Raw genomic sequence first — 20,033 nt, 5'->3', positions numbered from 1 at the left:
CCCAAGTGCTTGAGCCTTACGCCCACATGGGAGACTCGAGTGGAGCTCCTGACTCTGGCCTGACTCCACTCTGGCAGCTGCAGCCATCTGGGCAGTGAACCACTGGATGGAAGATCTGAGTTTCAAATAAATAATTCTTTTTAAAAGGAACAATTAAAGCTACTTCTGATGAGTAGCTGTTGTTTGCTGTACAATGTCCTAGAAAGAAGGGTGGCGATGTGTCACCCAACAGAGGCAATGCAGCCATGACACAGCCATTCGGCCTTGAACCCTAAGTGAGGAACCTGGGAGAAATTTGCTTCAAGAAGTGTACCAGGTACAGAGCTGCTCATCCATAAACAGGAATCTGTTTATTCTTCAGAGGAAAATGAGTCTTTCTAGGAAAGATTAGCTTTGGCTGCTATATAAACTGGATTTTTTTAAGAGATTATTTGAAAGGCAGAGTTACACAGAGAGAGGTCTTCCATCTGCTGGCTCACTCCCCAGGTGGCCCCAATGGACAGAGCTGAGTTGATCCGGCTCCAGGAGCTTCTTCTGGGTCTCCCATGTGGGTTCAGGGGCCCAAGGACTTGGGCTATCTTCTGCTTTCCAAGGCCATAGCAGAGAGCTGGATGGAAGAGGAGCAGCCGGGACTTGAATTGGCACCCACATGGGATGCTGGCACTGCAGGCGGCGGCTTTACCCGCTATGCCACAGCACCAGCCCCACAAACTGGATTCTTTATATGTGGGTAAGACAGAGGCTGAGAAACAGCTCCAGACAGGCAGGAAACAGACAAAGCCCCTGTCTCCATCAACCCCCTCCAACACATCTCATTTCAGAGACAGGAAGTCAGCAGAGTGGCTCTTCAAGGAGCCAAGAACATGAAGGTTGGGGTTGGGAGTCGGGGGGTGGGGGTGGGGGTGGGGGTGGGGGTGGAGCTCTAACTTCTTAGGTGTCAATCTAAGGAAAAGCACTAGGACAGCATCAAGTGCTGAGAGCTTGGATGGCTGTGGAAGTTCATCTCAATACAACAGAATTCTCGTTGTCCCACCTTGTGAAACGATGCTTAAAAGACAACTCAAACTTAACAGTCCTCACGGTACAGAAAGCAACATTTCATTCTATTTCCCAAACCTTCCCTCTATCCCTCCTCTCGTTTTTGGCTTCTCAAGTCAAAAATGTCACACTTCTCCTCCAGCAGATTCCTGAGACAAAAACCTAGGAGTTATTTTTAATTTTTTTTTCCTTAATTCCCCTTCCTACACCCATTTATTCCATTAGCAAGTCTTAGTGGCTCTACCTTCAAAGCACATGTCCAATCTAACCCTCTCGGCACCTCCATAACAAGCTATCAGCTACTCTCCACCTGCAGAGTGGCCTCACACAGGTCTCCGACTGCTGCCTTGCCCTTGCAATCCATCCTCCACAGCAGCAATCTTCTAACTGTTACCATCAGGTCATGATGCTCCCCTGCCAAAATCACATCACTGGCTTCCTAGCACCTTGAGTAAAATCTCAACTCTACACTACAGACAGCAAAGTCCTACAAGTTTTGGTCACTGACTACCCCCCTCTGCCCCTCATCTCCCACCTTCTTCCCAAGCTGACTACACCCCAGTCACATCAGCCTTCTTTCCATTCATTCCCAGCAGGAGCACTTTCATGCTTTTAAAAAGTTTATTTGAAAGCAAGGAGGGGGGGAGGGGGGAGAGGGAGAGAATGGGAGGGGGGATGGAGAGAATGGGAAAGGGGGAGGGAGAGAGAAGGGGAGAGAGGGGGAAGAAAGGGAGAAGAGAGGGAAGGAGGGATGGGGGAGAGGGGGAGAGGGAGGAGAGAAGTAGAGAGGGGGTAGAGAGAGATAGACAGACACTGTTGATTCACTCTCTAAAACCTGTAACAGCCAGGGCTGAGCCTGGCTACCTGCTGAATGGCGTTCATCCCTCTCCCTCTCTCAGAGGGAGCCTGGAATGAATTTCATCCAGGTCTCCCAAGCGGGGAGCAGGGACTCTTACTTGAGTTATGATCTGCTGCCTCCCAGGATGTGCATTAGCAGGAAGCTAGATCAGAAATGGAGTACCGGGCCCGGCGCTGTGGCTCACTTGGCTAATCCCCTGCCTGCATCCCATAGGGGCGCCAGGTTCTGGTCCTGGTTGCTCCTCTTCCAGTCCAGCTCTCTGTCGTGGCCGGGGAGGGCAGTGGAGGATGGCCCACGTGCTTGGGCCCCTGCACCAGCATGGGAGACCAGAAAGAAGCACCTGACTCCTGGTTTCCGATCAGTGCAGCGCCAGCCGTAGCGGCCATTTGAGGGGTGAACCAACAGAAGGAAGACCTTTCTCTGTCTCTCTATCTATAACTCTACCTGTCAAAAAAAAAAAAAAAAAAAAGAAAAAAAAGAAATGGAGTAGCCAGGATTTGAACCAGGCACTCTGATACAGGCTGTGGGCATCCCAAGCAGCAGCTTAACCTGCTGTGCCACAACACCTGCACTTTCATGCTTTTATCCTGCTCAAACTTCACTTCCCTAAAGCTTCTGACAACTCTGCTGAAAATGAACTGCTTTTACAACCACCATCCCCCACACCCCTTTCCTGCTTTATTATTTTCTTTCCACAGCACCTATCACTATCTGATTTGCTTACTTATGTTATTTCCTTCTTTACTGTCAAACCTCCTGCACCATTTCAAGACAGGGAATTTACTTTATTCACTGCACTCTGTTATCCAGAACAATGCACCCATGGATAGTAGGTGCATGTTATGTGTTGAATGAATAACTGATTTTTTTGTGTGAAATATATAAATACATAAAACATGCATTGTTTAACAAATAATTATAAAGCAATTGTCTAATTACCATCAAGGTCAAGAAGTAGAATGCTGCCAGCTTTCCAGAGGCCTCCTCCCCAATTTCCATTCCCTGAAGAAAACCACCCCCTGCACATTCATTCCCCAGACTCCTCAGGTAATCATCATCCTGGCCTCTGTAACAAGAGTTACCTGTTTTCTTTACACTTATACTACGCATGCATGAAGAATGAGAGGTTTTTCAGTCTTAATACAGACAGATGTTAGGGAGAATAGAGACCTTGAAAACATTCTTGGAAGGCAATATAATACCTATTAACAAGTTTAAATGCATCTACCTTTTGACCTAGCCATCCTGTTTATAGGAATCTTAGAGAAAAATGCTAATATAAGAGTGCAAAGATACATGAACAAGGATGTTTAAGGCAGCAGTGTTTATAACACTAGAACACTGTAAGCCCTTCAATAGGAACTGGTTACCCTGTGTAGCAACCAACTGTACTTTATGGAACTTCTGGAAATACAAAAATAGTCCAAGATATAACAAGTGAAAAAAATTCAAGCCATTCTGTTTAAATGAAAGTGAAAATAGGCTGGTGCCGCGGCTCACTTGGCTAATCCTCCGCCTACAGTGGTGGTACCCCAGGTTCTAGTCCCAGTTGGGGTGCCAGATTCTGTCCCAGTTGCTCCTCTTCCAGTCCAGCTCTCTGCTGTGGCCTGGGAGGGCAGTGGAGGATGGCCCAAGTGCTTGGGCCCTGCACCCGCATGGGAGACCAGGAAAAAGCACCTGGCTCCTGGCTTTGGATGGGTGCAGCACACCGGTCGTAGCGGCCATTTGTGAGGTGAACCAACGGAAGGAAGACCTTTCTCTCTGTCTCTCTGTCTCTCTCTCTCTCACTGTCTAACTCTGCCTGTCCAAAAAAAAAAAGTGAAAATAGAAAAATTATGCACATATGTATATATGTGTCATTTATTAAAAAAATACAAAAAATTAACACCAAACAGCCATTAGTCTTTCTGTGGGAGATGGTCTTGAGAGATTTTTAATGTTTATATTAAACATTTCTATATTGTTTCAGTGAAGAACATTATAGTGAACACTAGTTTTTTGTCATCAGAAAAAAATGATACACACACACACACACGTATATATTTAAGTGCAAAAATCTAGAAAACATAAGAAACTTAGGATAGAGGCAGAATTAGAATTCCCAAATTTCTACTGAAGGATGGTCAATAAAGCTCAGTTCCTTAGGAAGTCACCCCTATTCTGGCCAATAAACCAAAATTCACAAAAAGACCACCTCTGGGTGCCAACTTCTCAGGCAGACTTCAAACTGCCTGGCCTCACATGAACTACAGTGGCTCTCGGTTCTCCATTTTCAGCCCTCCCTCACCGATCTTCAGACTATTCCTCAGGTACTTCTGAGTCTAGGCCCGAGTGCTTTAAAATGCAGTCTCTGGTTCTCCCGGTCTTGGACCTAGGCCTAGCTTCCTGCCAAATAGCATTCATCCCTCTCCCTCTCTCAGTGACTATAAAATGTAACTCTTTTTGGCCATACTCAGCCTTTGGAACAGCCCTTTTTGTATATTGCCTCAAATACAGTTTCTTGTGTTGGCACAGAGAGTACAGGCCAAAGTGATAGTGACTAGGCACAAGACCACACTCCTGGATATGAACAATCAGGCAGAACTTGTTAGAGAAACCTGTAGACCCACAAGGGAAAGAAAATACCCTAAGAAAGCAGAATCAAAAGGAATTTATCTCAGTGCCTAAATAAATGAGAATAATAATTTTAAGGCAAACTCTCAAGTGTTTTATTACGTAAAAAAGCCATCAGGGCTGCACAGGGAACAACTACAGCTGCTGGATGAGGCTCTGTTCAAAAGCACTCACCATTTAGCTTCCCAAAGGGGACTCTCCAGCTGCTTACTCCTCCATCCAACAGACAATTCTGCTCTGTAAGAATGGATAAGAGGCCGGCACTGTGGTGTAGTGAGTAAAGCCATCACCTGCAGTGTTGGCATCCCATATGGGCGACGGTTTGAGTCCTGGCTGCTCTTCTTCCGATCCAGCTCTCTGCTATGGACTAGGAAAGTAGTAGAACATGGCTCAAGTCCTTGGGCAACTGTACCCTGCACCCACATGGGAGACCCGGAAGAAGCTCCAGGTTTCTGGTTTTGGATTGGTGTGGCTCTGGCTGTTGTGGCCATCTGGGGAGTGAGCCGGCAAATGGAAGACCTATCTCTCTCTCTCTGCCTTCCAAATAAATAAATAAATCTTAAAAAAGAAAACGAATGGGTAAGACAACACTGTAGTTGGAGACAGGATTTCTTTTGTCCAGAGTACATGTATGCTCCCAGGAAGTGGGGAAGCCATAGTGATATTCATACCCAAATAATAGCCAACTCTCCCATGAGGAAAGAGTTCTTTTGTAAAAGATGAAATGTTCATTTCCAAATCCATATGCAAGGTGAGAAGACTACAGGGTAAGTCACTCAGGAACTGACTACAGACCATACAGCACAACTGTCCCCCCCTTATCCACTGGGGATATGAAACACACCTATGGTAAAATTTATAAATTAGGCACAGTAAGAAAATAACAATAACTAATAAATTAGGATGATTATAACAATATAATAGTTAAACTTATCAACATGGCCTTTCTCTCTAAAAATACCACCTTGTACTACTGTACTATACTCATCTTTCCTCCTGTGATGACGTGAGAGAATATTTAAAGATGTGAAGGTCATAGTCACAGAGAGTCAGGGGGAGAGAGGGAGAGAGAGAGAGAGAGGGAGAGGGAGAGGGGGAGGGGGAGGGGGAGGGGGAGAGGGAGAGAGAGGGAGAGGGAGGGAGAGAGAGGGAGAGAGAGGGAGAGGGAGGGAGAGGGAGGGAGAGAGAGGGAGAGAGAGGGAGAGAGAGAGATCTTCCATCCACTGATTCACCCCCTAGATGGCTGCAATTGCCAAGCTGAAGCTAGGCACTTCATCTAGGCCTGCACATAGGGGGCAGGAGCCCCAAGAACTTAAGCCATCTTCTGCTGCTTTTCCCAGGCCATTAGCAGGGAGCTGGAACAGAAGTGGAGCAGCGCATGAACCAGTGCCCTTATGAGATGCTGGTGTTGCTGGTGGCAGCTTTACCTACTACACCCCCATACCAGCCCCATGAGATGATGGTTAAGGATGCACTTTACAGCTCCTCTTTGGCACATCTGAACTGCCAGCATCATTATTCTTGTATTTTGCGATCTTTATAAAGTAAAATGAAGCCTAGCTGATCACAAGCATCGCAATGCTACCACAGCCAATCTAATAACTGAGGTAACTATTAAGTTATCTTAATGGAAATGCTGGATCAGGTGTCTGTAAGCAATTTTAAATTTCATTCTCTGGAAGAAATCAATTGTTTCTCCTATTCCTTGATGAACAGTTGCTTTTCTGACCCCGGTGTCCCCAAGAATATGTGGACAGTATTTTATTAAAGCTGTGAAAATGCCTTCTTTTACCTTTTACTGACAGTTCAAACACTAAGAATCATTTTGAAAATAGTATCTTACTGGCCGGCGCCGCGGCTCACTAGGCTAATCCTCTGCCTTGCGGCGCTGGCACACCGGGTTCTAGTCCCGGTCGGGGCGCCAGATTCTTTCCCGGTTGCCCCTCTTCTAGGCCAGCTCTCTGCTGTGGCCAGGGAGTGCAGTGGAGGATAGCCCAAGTGCTTGGGCCCTGCACCCCATGGGAGACCAGGAGAAGCACCTGGCTCCTGCCATCAGATCAGCACGGTGCGCCGGCCACAGCGCACAGGCTGCGGCGGCCACTGGAGGGTGAACCAACGGCAAAAAGGAAAGAGAGACAGTCCTGAAGAAGTCTGCCAGTGAAGACTTTAGTGAAAGTGAGAAAAAAAAAAAATAGTATCTTACTAGAATTGCTTCTGATGACTGAAAAGGTTATGTAAGAAACTTGCTCTGGGCTAACATTATGGTGTTAGTGGGTTAACTCACTGCCTGTGATGCCAGCATCCCAAATGGGCACCAGTTCATGTACTAGCTGCTCTTGCAATCCAGCTCCCCACTAATAATCTGGAAAAAGCAATGGAAGATGGCTGAAGTGCTTGGGCTCTGGCAACCCATATGGGAGACCCAGATGAAGCTCCTGCCTTCCACCTGGTCCGGCCCTGGCCATTACAGACATTTGGGAAGTGAACCAGTAGATGGAAGCTCTCTCTCCATCTCTAACTCTGACTTCCAAATAAATGCATCAGTCTTTGAAAACAAAAACTTGCTACTGGGGCTGGAGTAGTGGTGCAGTGGGTTAAACCATCACCTGTGAAGCCAGTATCCCATACTGTAGTGCCTGTCCAAGTCTCGGCTGCTCAGTTTCCAATCCAGCTCCCTGCTTACACACCTGGAAAGGCAGCTGAACATGGCCCAAGTACTTGGGTCCCTGCTTCCCATGTGGGAGACCAGGACAGAGTTCTGGGCTCCTGGTTTGGGCCTGGACCAGCACTAGCCATTACAGCCATTTGGGGACTGCATCTTGCCCTGGGTCTGTCTGTCTCTCTCTCTGCCTTTCAATTAAATATTTAAAAAAAATTTAAAAAAGGCTTACTGTTGCTGATATGATTATTAATTCGAACAAGACTGTTTCTACCTTATTCAATTCACTGCTCTGGCTTTCTGATGTGTAAGTAGGCCTAAAACGTTTTACACAAGTATGGTTGCGGCAAGTTCCATCAGTGAAGAACCACTGCAGGACTCTCACATTGATCAGGACGCTCATCTTTGCTGAGGCTACTGGGAAGGAACAATCTGGAGGTTGATGTATTATGTAGCAGAAGGATCATCACAAATCCCTACTCCAAGTCTTACATTGGAGAGACTCACCTTGGGTGACAAAGATGGACTGTGTCTTTCTTCTTTTCTGGAAAGCACGTCCCATTGTATTTTTTTCCCACTCCAGTATAGTTAAAATAAGTGTCTAAGAAGTCCCATTAAACCCCATTGTCAATGCCACCCTGGTGTTACTTTTTAATTTTAGAAAGTGAATTATTTTCTCCAAATATGTCAGTCTGAGTTAAAAAAAAATACAGAATCTTTTGAAGAGAACTTAGAGAGCATTTTAATAAAACAAACAAATAGATATCCCTAAGGTATATGCAACAGCATCAGGGGGATACTGGGTGCAACAGCAAACCTGACTCAATTCCTAGGAGGATCAGTTCTACATAAATATTTCTGAGTACAGCTTTAACTACTAAACAAAACACTATACATACTGATATATTAAAACTAACAAGTCACTCGTGTGCAAAGCTCACACGAATTTTTGGAATTTTTTTTTTTTTTACTTGCTGGGTCTGAGGATATGTCAGTTTGATCAGTTTAATAAATCTCATCTATAGGACACAGACATAATTATAATGATGGCTACTGTTTTTCAAGCACTTATTATACGATAGACATTGTGGTTGTTAGAGCTTTACATGCATTATCTCATTTAGTCCTCATAACACTATCAGGTACTAGTAGTAACAGCTGTTTTCATAATACAGCGGAAGGTAGGGCTTAAAAAAGGTCAAATGATTTCCCAGGTTCATGTACTTTTCCCATGTTCAATCTGCTAGTAGCAGAGTTGGTATTTGATCCCAGGGTTACCTGGCTCCAAAGCCTTTGATCTTAACTGCTGCTTTAAAAAAATCTCTCTCTCTTTTTTTTTGATGATCAAAAAAAAAAAAAAAAAAAATCTGAAACTGAGAGGCCAGAACTGTGGGTCAAGCTGCCTGCAATGCCAGCCAGTTGGTGTCCTGGCTGCTCTACTTATGATCCAGCTCTCTGCTAACATGTCTGGGAAAGCAGTAGAAGCAGTCAGTCTTGAGCTGGAAGATACTTGAGATATGGACCTTTCTGTCCCTCAAGTTTTTCCAAGCGTAAAATGAGAACAATCCCCAACTCTTCCTTCATCTTAACAATGATCCAGAAGCTCATGAAATACTTAGGCTCACAGCATCCTATTTTAGAACTGAAAGTACTTAGCTCACAAAAAAACTTGCACATCAATGTTTATGGCAGTCTTATTAGTCACATTAGCTCAAATATGGAAACAACCTAAATACCAGTCACCTGATTTGTGAACAAAAGGTTTATGTACATATAAATGGAAGACTCTTCATGAAGTACTGAAACACATTACAGCATGGATAAGCCTTGCAAACATTAAGTGATAGAAGCCATGATTGACCTCACTTGTAAGTGATGTTCAGAGCAGGCAAACCCACAGAAACAGATTAATGGTTCCCAGTGTTTAGGGTATAGAGATTAGGATGACAAGGAATGAGGGATTACTACTAATAGGCACAAGCTTTCTTTTGGGATATGTATAAAATCTTCTTTAATTGAACAGTGATAGTAGTTGCACCACTTGGTAAATATAGTAAAAAATATATAGTTAAAAAAAAAAACCCAAAACACCACACTGTAGACTTTTTTTTTTTTTTACAGGCAGAGTGGACAGTGAGAGAGAGACAGAGAGAAAGGTCTTCCTTTTGCCATTGGTTCACCCTCCAATGGCCGCTGCGGCTGGCGCACTGCGGCCGGCACACGGCGCTGATCCAATGGCAGGAGCCAGGTACTTACCCTGGTCTTCCATGGGGTGCAGGGCCCAAGCACTTGGGCCATCCTCCACTGCACTCCCTGGCCACAGCAGAGGGCTGGCCTGGAAGAGGGGCAACCGGGACAGAATCCGGCGCCCCGACCGGGACTAGAACCCGGTGTGCCGGCGCCGCAAAGTGGAGGATTAGCCTAGTGAGCCGCGGCACTGGCACTGTAGACTTTTAAAAGGTAGATTTGGAGTAGACGTTTGGCCTAGCAGTTAAGACACCTGCATCCCATATCAAAGTGTCTGGGTTTGATTCCCAGCTCCTGACTGACTCCAACTTCCTGCTAATGCAGATCTTGGAAAGCAGCAGATGATGGTTCAATACTTGGGTCCCTGTCACCCACATAAGAGATCTGGTTTGAATTTTTGGCTCCTAGTCCAAGCCTGGCCTAGCCCTGGCTGTTGCAAGCATTTGGGGACTGATCCAGCAAACGGGAGCTCTCTGTCTCAAATTTTAGGAAGTGTTTTAAAAAAGACAAACACTATGGTATGTGAATTATAGCTCAATAAGGCTGCTACATTATTTAAAAAAAAAAAAAGAAAGCTGGAGGCCATGGCAGCCAAAAGCAATACATGTAAAAATACTCTGGACAGCATCACAGAAATACTGTATAACATTTTAGACATGACACATTTCATAAGAACACATTACAGTCAGCCCTCTGATCTGCAGTTTCCACATCTGTGGTTTCAACCAACTGTAGCTGGAAACATTCAGAAAAAAAAAATCATGTCTGTACTGAACACATACAGATTTTTTTCTCCTTGTCATTATTCACTAAACAATATGGTATAACGATTTACAAAATATTTACATTGTATTAGGTATTATAAGTAATCTAGAGATGATTTAAATACATAGGAGGATGTATATAGGTTCAGCAAAAATACTACACCAGGGCTGGTGTTGTGGCATAGTAGGTAGTGCTGCCACCTGCAGTGCCAGCATCCCATATGGGCGCCAGTTCAAGTCCAGGCTGCTCTACTTCAGATCCAGCTCTCTGCTATGGCCTGAGAAGACAGTGGAAGATGGTCCAAATGCTTGGGTCCCTGTACCCATGTGGGAGACTCAGAAGAAGCTCCAGGCTACTGGCTTTGGATCAGCCAAAGCTGATCCATTGCAGCCATTTGGGGAGTGAACCAGAGGATTGAATACCTATCTCTTTCTCTCTCTCTCTGCCTCTCTGTAACTCTGCCCTTCAAATAAATAAATAAATCTTTAAAAAAATACTATGCCAAGGGATTTAAGCATCCACAGATTTTGGTAGCCACAGGAAGTCCTGGATCCACCACCCCACCACCACCCTGGATATAGAAAGAGGACCACATATACATTTCAAAGTTCAGCTTTCTACTACTACCTCTGCTGGCTGCTATCTTGTCCTAAGATAATTTTTTTATTATTTATTTTTATTATTTTTTTGACAGGCAGAGTGGACAGTGAGAGAGAAAGAGGCAGAGAGAAAGGTTTTCCTTTTCCGTTGATTCACCCCTCAATGACTGCTGTGGCCGGTGTACTGCGCTGATCCGAAGGCAGGAGCCAGGTGCTTCTCCTGGTCTCCATGCGGGTGCAGGGCCCAAGGACTTGGGCCATCCTCCACTGCACTCCCAGGGCACAGCAGAGAGCTGGACAGGAAGAGGAGCGACTGGGACTAGAACCTGGTGTGCCAGCGCCGCAGGCGGAGGATTAGCCTATTGAGCCATGGCACCGGCCTTATTTTTTTTTTAAATTTTTTATTTACTTGAAAAACAGAGTTACTGAGACAGACAGAGAGACGGCGAGAGGGGGAGGGGGGAGAAAGAGAATCTTTCTACCACTGGTATACTCTCCAAATGGTTGCAACAGTAGAGCTGAGCTGATCAGAGGTGAGGAGCTTCTTCTGGGTCTCCCGCATGCGTGAAAGGGCCCAAGGACTTGGGCCATCCTCTGCTGCTTTCCCAGGTGCATTAGCAGGGAGCTGATTGGAAGTAGACTTGAACAGGTAGCCAAATGGGATGCCAGCACTGCAGGCTAGGGCTTTAATCCACTGTGCCACAGTGCTGCACTCCCTAAGAGAATCTTAATTCACTTCAAAGTACTAAACACCTCTTTTTCTGGAATATCCAGTTAATAAAATGATAATAAAATGCAATCTAAACCTGCTGCTGATGGAAACACCTGGACTTTAAAAGAAAAAGGGAAAAAAAGTCACAAAATTGCCAAGAGTCTGTATTCATGGCCATAGAGAATAACAAGAATCTACATCTAGTGGAGATATTATCTTTCTAGATTGTCTTGGGAGCCGCTTATCAGGATTTTCTACAAAAAATTAGGAAACGGAACAACTATAAATAAACTGCTTTAGTAAAATAACCATGAACACTGAAACAATCCTTAATTTATGTTACTATAAACACATTATCTCATTTTCATTTCCCTACTGTATGTGGCACAAATTTTTACTCCCATTTTAAAGGAAACTGAGTCATAAACAAGGTCACCCAATTAATGAAAAGTATAATCAACCCAGGCTCTATGGTCTTTCATGATGTATTTGCTTTTTTCCTTCACCCCTCCCAGTCTCTCTGCTTTCACTGGATCAGAAAATAGGGTCAAGACTGCTTTTGCTCACCATATTTTACAACTTGAACTTAACTCTCAAGAAATCTTAATTTCCCCTTTAACTGTTCTGGTTTATTGCATTTGTTCCATAAGTGTCCATACAAAACAATGATTCAGAGCACACATTAATGTCTTTGAACAAATAAATCAATCCCATGCCTATCTGGTTAATCTTCCTTGAATAATGAATGAGAATACTTAAAATCCTTAAACTTCTATAAGAATAGAGATTGACTTCACGGATGCAGAAATAGGTTTCAGAACTAAGTCAGAAATCTTGTTAACAATCTGGCCCGTGAAATGCACTTGTCGAGCACTTGCTTGCCAACTAACCAAATATGCTTAAGTTCTCCAGACAAGAAACCCACAGGTCAATCTTCAGCTCTGTCCACCTTACAAATCCTCACCTTCTACAGATATTTTGATATTTTCCTGCAACCATCTGTTTTCCAAGTAGTTAGACACCATTTTCTTTCTCTTTCTCCTCCATCTTCTCCGCACTGGTAGCATTTACTTCGCATTTCCTTGTGAGGCATGAAGGTTTTCAATGGTCTTAGAACACCCATGGGAGATGACACAAACTAATGAGATAACTTCATATCGTGTCACCCATCAAATCAGGGAAAGATCCAGGACTTTACCACATTCTGCACTAGCAGACTTTCCCCAAGATGGGGGCAGCAAACACTAACCACGCCGACTAAGCTGTGCTCGCAACAGAACTTAGTGCTTACGGATGAGTCATCTTTTCTCTGGTAACTAAGAGTCAGTAGTTTTATTTTCCACACACAAGAAGGATTGAGGCATAATAGTAAGTGGAAAAGTAGATGGATTTAAAAACCAAGGCATTAATAATATTCCTGTATTTGTTAAAAAGATATGTTCTATATTTCAATTAGTTTTCACCTCTTCAGCCCCCAATGTCCTCTATGCAATGGTTTCATAGTCTTGACTTTGGTTAATTAATACTTAAAGAACATTACCCCACACAAGTAAAGAGTTTTTACTTAATGTGAAAATAAAAATTTAAGAAGACACACATATCTCCCTTCAGACTTAAGTAATATGAAAGAACTCAGAATCACAAATGCAACACCAATAAAAATCATTCCCTCTAGAAATTTTCCTTAAATTTTTCAGTTTAAAGACAACACCTTATAATATCTGAACTACATGAATTAACATCATTCACCAGTGATACGCTTTTTTTAGGTAAAGAAATCACAAACTTTTAGAGCAATAGGAACTTTAGAAACCATTAAGCACAGTTCCTTCATCTTAAAAATGAGAAAATCCCCAAGACAAGTGACAACTGGTTTATCAGAAACACAGGTCTTGGCTCCTGACTCCCGGTTGGGTACTGCTGAAGCTCCCATAGACGGAACAGATTTAACTTGCTGATATCAAAAGCAGAGGCATCAAAAGCAGCACTGCTCTTACTATATACTCATGTGTGACTGATGTCACAGAGAAGCTGCTTCACCATAAATCCTTAATCTGTGACTCACCCTGCTGAGTTGATCCAACAACCTTTGGTTCTGTTCTGATAGTTCCTGGACAGCCCGTGTTTTTTCTCGATCTGCTTCCCGCAGATGAACTTGCTGCCTCTCCAACTCATCCTGTAGCTGTTTCACATCACTCTCCAGTTCTGACACTCGCCCTTCCCACTCTCCTTCTCGGTTCTCAAATCGTCTTCTCAGTTCATGTTTTTCTTGTTCTAAGTGCTGGGTGAAAAAGTGAATAGGATTTAAAAACTGTATCCCACAGCCTTTTTTCTCTTTTCCCACTCTAACTTCTTTCTCCTAGTCAGTAGCACACAACAAAACACTGCCAAATCGGACAAGTTTCCTAATTCAGTTTCAAAAATATCCCCTTGATCCAGAGCAGGGAAGGAGTTGGTTTCACAAAGGAACATCACTCCTACTGGAAACATGCCATGTTATTATGTTTATTCTTATCCTTGGTCATGAGGTTCTACATTTGGGAATTTACTTGAAACTTACAAGTTATTTAATCAGTTGGTCAACTCTACATTTAAACAACTAGAAATGAGTCCCACAACCCAAATACTTATTACTTTTTTTGAAGAGACTTTTTTCAATCAACTATTATCTATGGCATAAAGCAGGCTCTTATAATCAGAATTTTCAGAGGTGGAAAGAATCCCAGGGCTCCTTTATTTTTTTAATGTATTTCTTAAAGATGAACTTATTTATTTGAAAGAGTTACAAAGAGAGGACAGAGGGAGCAAGCTTCCATTCTCTGGTTTACTCCCCCAAAGGGCTACCATGGCCAGGGCTGGGCCAGATCAATGCTACAAGCTCCATCTGGGTCTCCTATGTAGGTGGCAGGAACCCAAGTACTTGGGCCATCTTCTGCTCTTTTCCCTGGCTCATTAGCAGAGAGCTGGACTAGAAGTAGAGCAGCCAGGACTCAAACTGGCATCCATGTGGGATGCCAGTGTCATAGGTGGTGCCAGAACTGCAGCCACCCCCCCACTCCCTGGAGATCCTTTAATTGTCTGTTCTTACAGACGAGGCAACAGAGGATAAGCAGTTAACTGACAAATGCAAGGCCAAGACTATTAAATGGATGAGCTGCCATTTGTATCTGAGTCAACTGACTAGTGTTCTAAATCACATCTCAATAAATACTTGTTGCTGTCTCCAATATAGCACTATATTTCCAAAACAGCAAAGCAAGCTCAGGTTCAGGCCTACTTTAAATCATGGCCTATTGCGAAGACTTGCATATTTATTTCTTATTTGTCTTTTTTTTTTTTTTTTTTTTAAGATTTATTTGAAAGTCAGAGTTAGAGAGGGACCCTGCATCTCCTGGTTTATCCCCCAGATGGCCATAACAGCCAGGGCTGGGCTAAGTCGAAGCCAGGAGCTCCATCCGGGCCTCCCATAGTGGGTGGCAGGGGCCTAAGCACTTGGGTCATCTTTCAATGATTTCCCAGGCTATTAGCAGGGAGGTGGACTGAACAGCTAGAACACAAACCAGTGCCCTTATGGAATGTTGGCACTGCAGGTGGTGGCTTAACCCACTACACCACAACACCAGCTACTATTTATTTATTCTTGAAAGTCAACCATGTTCTGGGCACTATCCTGGATTTATGGTGATGAGCAAAACAGATATAGTCCTTGTCTTTATGGAGTTTTCAGAGACTGATAAAAATATAAATTGTCTGTGGCAAATGGTATGTAGAAAAGGTTCTGTTGAAGTAGCAGTTCAATAAAAAAATATTTATTTTGATTGAAGGAAATAAGAACATTTTTGTTTTAGTGAGATAAACAGTTCTCCTACTTGAAAAGTACAGTATGTACAATAGCCAAAGCTATATTTTTAAAGAGTATATGAAATATAGGATATAGGCAACAATCTTCAACTCTTTATTTTATATTTTTATTTTTTTGACAGGCAGAGTGGACAGTGAGAGAGAGAGAGAGAAAGGTCTTCCTTTGCCGTTGGTTCACCCTCCAATGGCCGGCGCACCGCGCTGATCCAATGGCAGAAGCCAGGTACTTATCCTGGTCTCCCATGGGGTGAGGGGCCCAAGCACTTGGGCCATCCTCCACTGCACTCCCGGGCCACAGCAGAGAGCTGGCTTGGAAGAGGGGCAACCGGGACAGAATCCGGCGCCCTGACCGGGACTAGAACCCGGTGTGCCGGCGCCACTAGGCGGAGGATTAGCCTATTACGCCGCGGCGCTGGCCGAATCTTCAACTCTTGATGCCCTCAGAAAAGTTCTGGTGTATGGTCCAAAATACACCCACTTGGACCCCAATTCATTTTTTTTTGTTGTTGTTTAAGATTTATTTATTGGGGGACTGGCGCTGTGGCTCAATAGGTTAATCCTCTGCCTGCAGCACCGGCATCCTACTTGGGTACCGGTTCAAGTCCCGGCTATTCCTCTTCCTTTCCAGCTCTCTGCTATGGCCTGGGAAAGCAGTGGAAGATGGCCAAAGCTCTTGCACCCCTGCATCTGTGTGGGAGACCTGGAAGAAGCTCCTGGCTCCTGGCTTGGGATTGGCCAAGCTCCGGCCATTGCAGCCATTTCTCTCTGACTCCCCTTGCACTGTCTGTAACTCTACCTCTTAAGTATTTATTTTATTTTATTATTATTTTTTTTTGACAGGCAGAGTGGACAGTGAGAGACAGAAAGAAAGGTCTTCCTTTGCCATTGGTTCACCCTCCAATGGCCGCTGCTGCCAGCGCACTGCGGGCGGCGCACCGCGCTGATCCAATGGCAGGAGCCAGGTACTTTATCCTGGTCTCCCATGAGGTGCAGGGCCCAAGCACTTGGGCCATCCTCCACTGCACTCCCGGGCCACAGCAGAGAGCTGGCCTGGAGAGGGGCAACCGGGACAGAATCTGGCACCCCCACCGGGACTAGAACCCGGTGTGCCGGCGCCGCAGGTGGAGGATTAGCCTAGTGAGCCGCGGCGCCGGCCTTAAGTATTTTTTAAAAATATTTATTTATTGGGGCTGGTGCTGTGGCATAGTGGGGTAAGGCTCTGCCTGCAGTGCCAGTATCCCATATGGCACCAGTTCAAGTCCCAGCTGTTTCTCTTTGGATCCAGTTCTTGCTATGGCCTGGGAAAGCAGTAGAAGATGGCCCAAGTGCTTGCACCCACGTGGGAAACCTGGAAGAAGCTCTTGGCTCCTGGCTTCAGATCAGCTCAGCTCCAGCTGTTGCGGCCACTTGAGGAGTGAACCAGTGGAGGGAAGACCTTTCTCTCTCTCTCTCTCTCCTATCCTCTCTCTAACTCTACCTCTCAAATAAATACAAAAATTTTAGAAAAATGACTTTTTCACACTATTTGTTGAACTCTTTATCGAGTATAGAGTTAATTATATGCGTATAAAGTTAATTGAAAATAGATCTTAGGGGGCCGGCACTGTGGTGCACTAGGTTAATCCTCCGCCTGCGGCACCGGCGTCCCATATGGGTGCCAGTTCTAGTCCTGGTTGCTCCTCTTCCAGTCCAACTCTCTGCTGTAGCCTGGGAAAGCAGTAGAGGATGGCCCAAGTGCTTGGGCCCCTGCACCTGCATGGGAGACCAGGAAGAAGCACCTGGCTCCTGGCTTCAGATGGGTGTAGCTCCGGCCATTGCGGCCATTTGGGGAGTGAACCAACAGAAGGAAGACCTGTCTCTCTCTCACTGTCTGTAACTCTACCTGTCAAATAATTTTTAAAAATCTTTAAAGAAAATACATCTTAGTAAAAAATGAAAATGGGAATAGGAGAGGGAGGAGGAAGGGGGTGGGAGTGTCAGTGGGAGGGGTGGGTACAGTGGGAAGAATCACTCTATTCCTGCTTATGAAATGCATGAAGTTTGTATTCCTTAAATAAAAGGTTTCTAGAGCAAAAAAAATTATTTTATCTGAAAGGCAGAGATGGGGATGGGAGGTGGGGGAGAGAGAGAGAGAGAGAGAGAGACAGACAGACAGACAGAGACAGACAGACACAAAGAGAGAGAAAGAAAATCTTCACTCTCCAAATGGCCACAATAGCCAGGGCTGGGCCAGGCCAAAGCCAGGACCTTCTTCCAGGTCTCCCATATGGGTCCAAGGACTTGAGCCATCCTCTGCTACTTTTTGAGGTGCATTAGCAGGAATCTGGATTGGAAGTGGAGCATCCGGGAAATGAACAGGTGCCTACATGGGACACCAGTACTGCAGGCAGAGGCTTAACCTCCTATGCCACAGTGCTGGCCCCAACCCTGATTCTTAAGATTGTGAACCAACGGCAAAGGAAGACCTTTCTCTCTGTCTCTCTCTGTCCACTCTGCCTGTCAAAAAAAAAAAAAAAAAAAAAAAAAAGATTGTGACTCAAGGATGGAAGACCTCTCTCTCTGTAACATTCCCTCAAATAAATAAATATTTAAAAGATATTATGTTTCAATTGAGAAAGAAATGAGGTGTAGGCATCCACGTATGTATATGTACTTGTTCTTCAGGAAATTCTGATGCACTGAAAGTTGAAACCAAGCACTGAGACTGGTTCCACAAGCCAAAACGAGCACATGAATCTTCTCTTTCAGAGCACTCGACTTTCTCTTCACGTTGGGAAGTCACTTTTATTGGAAGGTGTCACCTTCTATATATATATATATATTTTTTTTTTTTTTTTGGAACACTTCTTTGGAAATCTTCAAGGACCAGCTTACAGTGGTGCAAGAAAACAAGTTCTGGGGCCAGTGTTGTGACGTAACAGGTTAAACTACCACCTACAATGCCAGGATATTTCATGGGCACCAGTTTGAGTCTGCTAATGCAGATGGGAAAGCAGAAGAAGCTCCTGACTCTGGCTTCAGCCTGGCTCAGCCATGCCCCTGCAGCCATCTGTGGAGTGAACTAACAGATGAAAGCTCTCTCTCCCTTCCTAACTATGCCCTTCAAATAAATAAAATACATCTTTAAAAAAATAAGAGAAAATGAGTCCCATTATTTCACTCCTGAGCTACATCTGAAAAATGAGATTATCCCACTTCATCCTGCCATAGTACTACCCTTTCTCTGCTGAGTAACTTGCGACTGCTCCAGAAGTCAGTCTTAGCCCCCAAAGATGAAAATTTACCATGACTAAGTCAAAAGAATGTGCCAAAAGATAAAACAGCAATCCAAAATTAAAATTCCAGGCTTATCAGCAAATGCAGTTTTCACTGAAAACTGAAGTAGACTGCTTTAAGAGGATAACTCATTTAACTCATTTGGCTATAGTCACTCTAGTGTTTTTACTGAAAAATAATCACATTTATTTATACTTGCTATTTATACAGTCTCATTTTAAAGCATATGGGAAAAGCATAAAGGGAGGACTTCTATCCATCAGCATTAAGTTTTTGCTCTATGCTTCCCTCATAATGCTGAACTTTCAAATATGAAAATGCTTTCATCACTTAGAAACTTCACAAAGTTAGGATACAGAAATTGCTAATTGCAGTTCTAACACTGTGATCATTAGTTTTATTAAATTTTTCCAAAACAAAAAGATTGAACAGAAGGCAACAGCAAAAACTCAGTAATCACTGTGTTACTGAGAGGCCAGATAAATTAGGATTGTGTTCTAAAAGAACAGAAAGACTTAAAAATACTCAGCAAACAGCTGCTCAACCAACCAAGCAACTAAGACAATCCAATCCACTTAGGGGGAGGGTCTGTCGACAGGTGATACTCATCAAAAAAAAAAAAAAAATTCCAGAAAGGTGACACTATTCTCATACCTAAGTCCAGGACATGATTCTTGAAAACATAAAGAAAAAGATGGTTAGGAGGATCAGCACCGAATGCAGAACCAAGACTCCTGGATTTGCTTCCCTAAATCTAGTGGTGACTCTCACTATTGTGTACTTATTTTTCACCTTATTTTTCGTCCTCTTAAAAAATTGTACAAAAGTCATACTAGAAGGGCCAGGGTTGTGGCATAGTCATTAAGCCACCACTGTCACACTGGCATCCCTTTTGAGCACAGAGTCCTGGCTGTTCCACTTCCAATTCAGCTCCCTGCTAATGAGCCTGGGAAAGTAGAAGGTGGCCCAAGTGCTTGTGCTCTGCTGCATATGTGGGAGAACAGGATGGAATTCCTAGCTCCTGGCCTCAGTCTGGCTAAGTTACAGCTGTTGTTGCCATTTGGGGAGTGAACCAGCAAATAAAAATATCTTTCCCTCTCTAGCTCCTTCTCTCTGCAACTCTGCCTTTCAAATCAATCAATCTTAAAAAAAAATTTGTACTAGAATCCTGAAAATTGGCCTAGGGAAGTGGGAAGAAACTGAGGGAAGAGACTTCTGCAATAAGAAATAATCCAAACTCAGTCACAATGGAAAAGAAGAATGACAAATATTTGTATGACAAATACTTGATCCCTGAAGGGAAAAAGTATATAAATTCAAATTGCTACATTAGTTCATATTCTGGAAAAATACTAAGGACTTGGCGGTATATAAGTTTTTATCTGTAGATACAGAAGAAATAAT

The 20,033-nt window shown here is 43.9% G+C and overlaps 1 protein-coding gene across 5 annotated transcripts in view; it reads right to left on the bottom strand.

Moving 5' to 3' along the window:
* BICDL1 (BICD family like cargo adaptor 1) overlaps positions 1–20,033 on the bottom strand; it is a 109,025-nt gene that overhangs the window by 84,453 nt on the left and 4,539 nt on the right. For all 5 annotated transcript variants that reach the window (XR_016227242.1, XM_008272310.5, XM_002719796.6 and 2 more), the window contains exon 2: positions 13,558–13,773. Coding sequence is in view for 4 of the 5 variants with exons in the window: in XM_008272310.5 (XP_008270532.3) it covers positions 13,558–13,773 (216 nt within the window). In the remaining variant the exon portion in view is untranslated. The remainder of the gene's footprint in view (positions 1–13,557; positions 13,774–20,033) is intronic.

Source organism: Oryctolagus cuniculus, chromosome 21 (genome assembly GCF_051225735.1).
Source record: "Oryctolagus cuniculus isolate XC-2025 breed Fujian yellow rabbit chromosome 21, ASM5122573v1, whole genome shotgun sequence".
Classification (NCBI taxonomy): Eukaryota; Metazoa; Chordata; class Mammalia; order Lagomorpha; family Leporidae; genus Oryctolagus; species Oryctolagus cuniculus.
The sequence above is the reverse complement of the archived record's forward strand: the minus strand, read 5'-3'. Positions and strand labels throughout refer to the sequence as shown.